General features: G+C 35.7%; 1 protein-coding gene across 1 annotated transcript in view; it reads right to left on the bottom strand.

Moving 5' to 3' along the window:
• Positions 1-206: 206 nt before the first annotated feature.
• The window catches only part of scn4ba (sodium channel, voltage-gated, type IV, beta a), a 14,937-nt gene continuing 9,077 nt past the window's right edge, over positions 207-6,066 (bottom strand). Inside the window, exons 2-5 of the mRNA XM_005751377.1 lie at positions 5,421-5,584; positions 2,776-2,995; positions 2,367-2,496; positions 207-1,015 (exon numbers count right to left, since the gene is read on the bottom strand). Of these exons, the coding sequence (XP_005751434.1) occupies positions 922-1,015; positions 2,367-2,496; positions 2,776-2,995; positions 5,421-5,584 (608 nt within the window). The 3' untranslated portion in view covers positions 207-921. The remainder of the gene's footprint in view (positions 1,016-2,366; positions 2,497-2,775; positions 2,996-5,420; positions 5,585-6,066) is intronic.

Below are 6,066 nucleotides of genomic sequence, written 5' to 3' on the forward strand. Positions count from 1 at the left end.
CTTTGGCCCAAACAAACCAGCAGTGTGTCTAATCTGAACCCAGAAGTCACATGAAAATTGGCATTTCAGAGGTTAATGTCAGAAAGATCCTTTGGAAACAGTTGGGATTTACTCGTTACCTTTCAAACACAGTTAATCAGTAAAACAGCGCCCAGTGTTTAAAATGGCAAAATACAAATTTTACAGTCAGTGTTTAAAATGTAAAACTTCCTATTTTATTTATAAACAATTTATGTGATTGGGACAAAAAAAATTTATCTTTTCTTTATAACCAAACTTCTAGTCAGTTACCACCTGGCTTATTTTCATCCAGGTGCGTTTATATCATTTGAGAGCTAAGGGAAAGAATTTGAGCAGTGTTGTGCTGTTCTTTGACTGACATCCTGGCAGTTTTTCATTATGGCAGTTCAACATGGCATCAAAGATATTTGTTCCCACTGGTTGAGTATATCTAAGTCCAAGTTTCACTTGGAGTTGTAGAGTTCCAGACTAAGAATCCAACATATTGTAGCTTCTCAGCTGATACTGTAAAGCATGTTTTGGACTGGAAACTGAATACTGACATTGGGTGTATAAAAAAGATTTCGGCCTTGTGATGCGTTTTTGCTTTAACGTAGTGTGAATGTTATTAGATAGTAAGAAAGTACATAGAAAAAAATAACACATCAACTGCATAAATTGGAGATTGCAATGTGAAGAAAGTGGAGCAGAAGCTGTACAGTGGAACAAATGGGCTACCATGGTAAGTGAGAGAGATCCAGGCCTATGCACACTTCACACTTCCCAAATCTCAAGCATGATTTAAAATAGACATTTTTACAAGTTGTTTTTGTTAGCCGCTAGTAAGATAATTGATTTTTCGCTGAGTGTGTACATTTGTCTAACATATATACAAACATGTAGGCATACTTAACATTTTGTTCAAGCCTTTGGTGTCCCTTTGTTTTCAGTTTTGGCTCCTGAAAGACCATTTTCTGTGTTGTCATTCCCTGAGGAGCTCACTAGGCACTCTTTACTGTAGAGATAAGAGAAACAAAGGTTATATTGAACACCTATAAAAGGAGACAAATACAAGCGATAAGGGCCATGTGCCATATAAATTGCAGGGGTTTTAAAAAAACTTAACCCAATGAGCTTCAAATAATAATTTTGTTTTGGAAACATAGAATATGGGTGACATTATTTTGTTATTATATAATATAACAGATTCATAATAATTGCCCACTTTGTTCTGAGACAATTTAACCTATATTGTCAGCATAAAACCATTACTGATTACATCAGATATTTTAATTAGAAAAATACAAAAAAATCTATTAACATAGCCAAATGAGTGCCTGGGTCAGCCACAGTCAAACAACAGGGTAAATCTTTGTGACACAAAATTATTTTTCAGTAAATAATGTAGTTTTATATGAACTGGTGTTGATGATATGACATTAGACCTAGTCATAAAGGTTACAATGATTTTAGTTGTATTCATCGAATATAAATTGTTCATTTGTTATATGAAAGCAAATACTCTTGAAATTATGATGTAACACATTTGAATTTCCTCTAATATCAGATTTTCACTGCTAGATGCACTTTTTATGTCAATAAAAAAGATAACAGAAAGCTAATAATTTTACTTCTTTTGCAAACTGGAGTATGACAAGCAATTTCTTTCATTTTTATTTCCAACATTCAAACTTTTTGTTATACTTTTTAGAAATCAAATAAGACTTGCACATTTAAAAAATATTTGTAGTACATAAAAATATTATTTACGACATGTATGTATAAAGATCACTTGTCTTATTCTTCATGTCAGTATGTCTTGTCTGAAAAATTGTGTTGCCGTAACAGTGCATTACTTGTGTGATTAAACAGGAAATATAAACAGTACTTCACCACACTTAATTATTCATAACTTCTGTACATTTCGTGCATCTGATATTGCTGCAGGTATAAGAATAAATTATGTTACATGCTTATGTGATGAGTTTTGAGCTGCGTGTTGCAGGCTATAGTATCTGCAAAAGTCAATGACATCATAGGACTTGTAACATATGTATATGAATAAAAATATATGAATAAAAACCATATCAGGAAAAAAAATTCAATGGTTCCTTAAAAGCTGGAATTTTTTTTCATTAATGGTGAAAACTTCACAAATGTTTACACCCTATTTCACAAGATGTTAAATTTGTAGAAACAGTTATAAAACTAGCATATAATAGACCAAATTTCTTTTTGCCAGCAATACACAGTTTTTGGCTGTTTGACTGTAGCTGACCCAAATATATATGATAAAAAAATTATCTATAATCAGTGTTGTTGATTTGTTCTAAATGTCCTTATAAGATAGTCAATGATCTACTCACTTTTTCTCATCATCCTTCTGCAGGAAGTGAACAACAACAGCCTTTATCACCATGACAATGATAACTAAGCCTATGACTCCACCCAACGCTGAGACAATAATGATTGTCAAAGTGTTGTCAACTTCCTTCACTGAAAAGGTAGAGAGAGAAAGAGAGAGAGAGAGAAAGAGAGAGAGAGAGAGAGAGAGAGAGAGAGAGAGAGAGAGAGTGAGAGAGAGAGAGACAGTGACTTTGTGAGGACAAACAAGTATACAGAGTATGTAAAAACTGACTTAGAGCTCTAACAAGATTGAAACTAGATGCTAGTAGCATATATGTACTTGTATATGTACTTTATAAACACTGTCAGTCAGAAAGTCAGATAAAGCTCTATTTTTGTATGCCAGGTGTTTGTGCAACTTTTACATACTTTGATCCACCACTATAAGAGTGAAGATAGCACTGTGGTTTCGGTTCTTCTCTTTTGGATTCCTGGCAAAACAGATGTACTCTCCTTCATCTTCAAAGGTGATATTCCATAGCAAGATCGAAATGTTGTTACTCTTTGAGGAGCCGACAAACTCAACACGCTCATGGGACACACGGACCTTCGGCTCCACACCCTCCATAGGGATCAACGCTTCACATAACTACACACAAGATATTTCCTTAGATACACAGTATTGGGTGTCAGCTACACAGCATTGGGATGATGACACACTGTGTTGTAATTTTGCCTTTGTACACCACCACATCACACTGAAAACCAAAGACTTTAATTCAAGGGGTTTAACAAAAGTGTTTTATTACCTGTTTGGGCATTTTTATATATAGTTCCCCATTTTTAGAGACTCAAAAATAATTGACAAGCAGTTTTATGGCCAGGTAAAGGGTCCCTTGACACTTTCTTAAATATTAAGGAAATTGTGATCTGGACTTGAACTTGTATTTGGTAGCTGTCTGAAAGAACATGTAGTTATGCCATAATCAAGCTAAAAAACAAAACAAAACGTGGCCAAATCACCTATTTGGCACATTGATCAAAAGATGGAATGAACCGGGCAGCTCAGCAAGACTTAAAGGCCAGGGAAACCTGTGGAGACACCTGTGAAGTGAATGATCATAGAATTCTTTCTTTGGTCAAGAAAAAAGTTCCTTCACAACTTCTAACAAAGTCAGCAACACTGTGGAGGTAGCTACATCATTGTCAAAGTCTACAATCAACAGATGTCTTGATTAATGGAAATACAGAGCATTTACAACAAGATGCAAACCAATGGTTAAAGATTAAAAAAAAAAGAAAAAATAATGATCTGAAGCGTGGTGAAGCCAATATAATGGCATAGGTATGTATGGTTTGCAACAGAACTCTTTCACTTGTGTTTACGGATCACGTGACTGCTGTCAGTGGCTGGATGAATTCTGAAATGTACAGGGCTACAATTGCTCCTCAGATCCTGACAAATGTTGAAAAATTTATTGGGCAGCACAAAGTGCAAATCGTTAATCACCCAATGTATACTGCACAAGCAACCAAAGAGCCTCTCAAGACAAAGAAACAGGATTTAATTAAATGACCAAGTGAGTCACATGATATCAGAACATGCTTTCCACCAGAGCATTCTTTTCAGTAGAGTTTAGAAGTCCAGTGTTGGGGAGTAGCGGAATACATGACCTGGTGTTACGTATTTAAAATACAAAATATGAGCAACTGTATTCCCTTGCAGTTACCGTTTAAAACAGTGATAATTAGAATATAGTTACTTTGTTGAAATAACTGGATTACACAACGGTCTTTTCTTAGGCTATCACCTCTCCAATTTTGGTAACTCCACACATAGCCAGAAACCCAAACAAGACACGAAATAAGAGGCTCCATTAACATTGGTGGTGTCAGTTACACAATGGACCCAGCGACAGCACAACAGAGCCAGCAGAGTACGAGCAGGAATGGATTTCTTACTTTGAAATTCCGACACCACTTCATATTTAAAGAAGAAAGGGATGGGTGAATTTGACCATGCCATGCAAACACTGTTTGCCAGCAACCAAGCTGCTCGCAGCGTCAAAAGACTCCAACCTAAACAAACATCTGGAAGTAAGTTCTTTTTTAACAATGAATGTTAGCCTACTGCAGCTACCTTGTTTTAGTTGTGGTAGCTACCTGGGTTATGTGCCACTTCAGTATCTCTGATGTACTATTGCTGAGTGATTTGTTACTATTACTGGATGCTACTCGCCACCGAACTAACATTGTTAGCTGGCGTTAGCCTAAGTTAGTTCATAGACTGCAGATTGTTAGACCTGCTTAAACATTAACAACCTGCGAGCTGCAAATAATCATGTGCAATTCTGAAAGCAGTCTATGAACTAACCTCAGCTAACGCAAGCTAACAATGTGATTTTGGTGGCAGGAAGCCTTCAGTAATAGTAATAAATCACACAACAATAGTACATTCACGTAGTTGTAAAAAAACACGACAATATATTAAGTTATCCAAAGTATTCAGAATATGTTACTCACACTGAGTAGCTTAACGGAATACGTTAAAAACTACATTTTGGGGCATGTATTCTGTAATTTGTAGTGGAATACACTTTAAAAGTAACCTTTCCAACACTGCGGAAGGCAGACCTCTAGGCAGAGAGACCCACAAACAAGCAGCAGCTGAAGGTGACTGCAGTAAAGGCCTGGCATCTCAAGGGAGGAAACACAGCATTTGGTGATGTTCGTGAATTTTAGACTTCAGGCCGTCATAACCTACAGAGGCTTTTCAAATAATAAAAGCAGATCCTGTGTATTAAAAAATGGCTGCATTTCCTAAACAGTTAATACAGGCTGTACTAAAAAAAAAAAAAAAATCACATGTGATAGTTAACAAAGGCAAAATTACAAGAACTATCTGTGCATCAAAATACTTATGAACAAAACTGTATCCCCATGCCTTCAGAAATACAACAGCATACACTCACCGACTGTTTATGCGATGAGACACGAAACATATGAAAATGTCAGGAATCACTATTTTTATGCATTTTTGTATCCCTGTTGGTGTTGTGGTTGTGTGCATGTACCTTTATGAGAGTTCCATTGTCATTATATTGCCAGTTGAAGTAGAGATTTTCGATGCCAATACATGAAGAGTATGTGCAGGGCAACAAAACCGTGGAGCCATTCATTGCTTCGATTGAAGACACTTTACCTGTGGAAACTTCCAGTCCACCAACAGTCCATACGCCTAAACCAAGGGAGAAAGGAAAAGTTAAAAAGTTTTTAGAAAAGGATAGAAAACGGTTTTTGAAAAGCAATAAAAACACAATTATATAAGGCAAAATGAAAATAAAAAAGTAAAAGATAGTACAGAGTTTTGTGTTTGTTTGATATTTGCAATAGGGGAGACCGGAGATAGTTGTAACATTTTTGACATTTCTGTCTGTAAATTGGAGCTCTTTTAAGGTAGTGGATTCAAAATGTAATGCAAAGTATTTACATGTCTCTGCTATTAAATAATGCAGCTATTTTCTCTGCAGCACAATTACCCATTGCATGGTATGGTCTCAAACACAAAGAGTGAAATGTTACAATTAACCCCATAGTCTGGTTTAGTTGTAACATATCCTGGGGTAAAATGTAACACAATGAAATAAGGGTACTAACAAAACATTAACATGTAATCTTTGTTTATTCAACACATGAATGCACTTAGAGCCATTTATGTAG

The sequence above is a fragment of the Pundamilia nyererei genome, unplaced genomic scaffold (genome assembly GCF_000239375.1).
Source record: "Pundamilia nyererei isolate P.nyererei 1_Seehausen unplaced genomic scaffold, PunNye1.0 scaffold00308, whole genome shotgun sequence".
NCBI lineage: Eukaryota > Metazoa > Chordata > Actinopteri > Cichliformes > Cichlidae > Pundamilia > Pundamilia nyererei.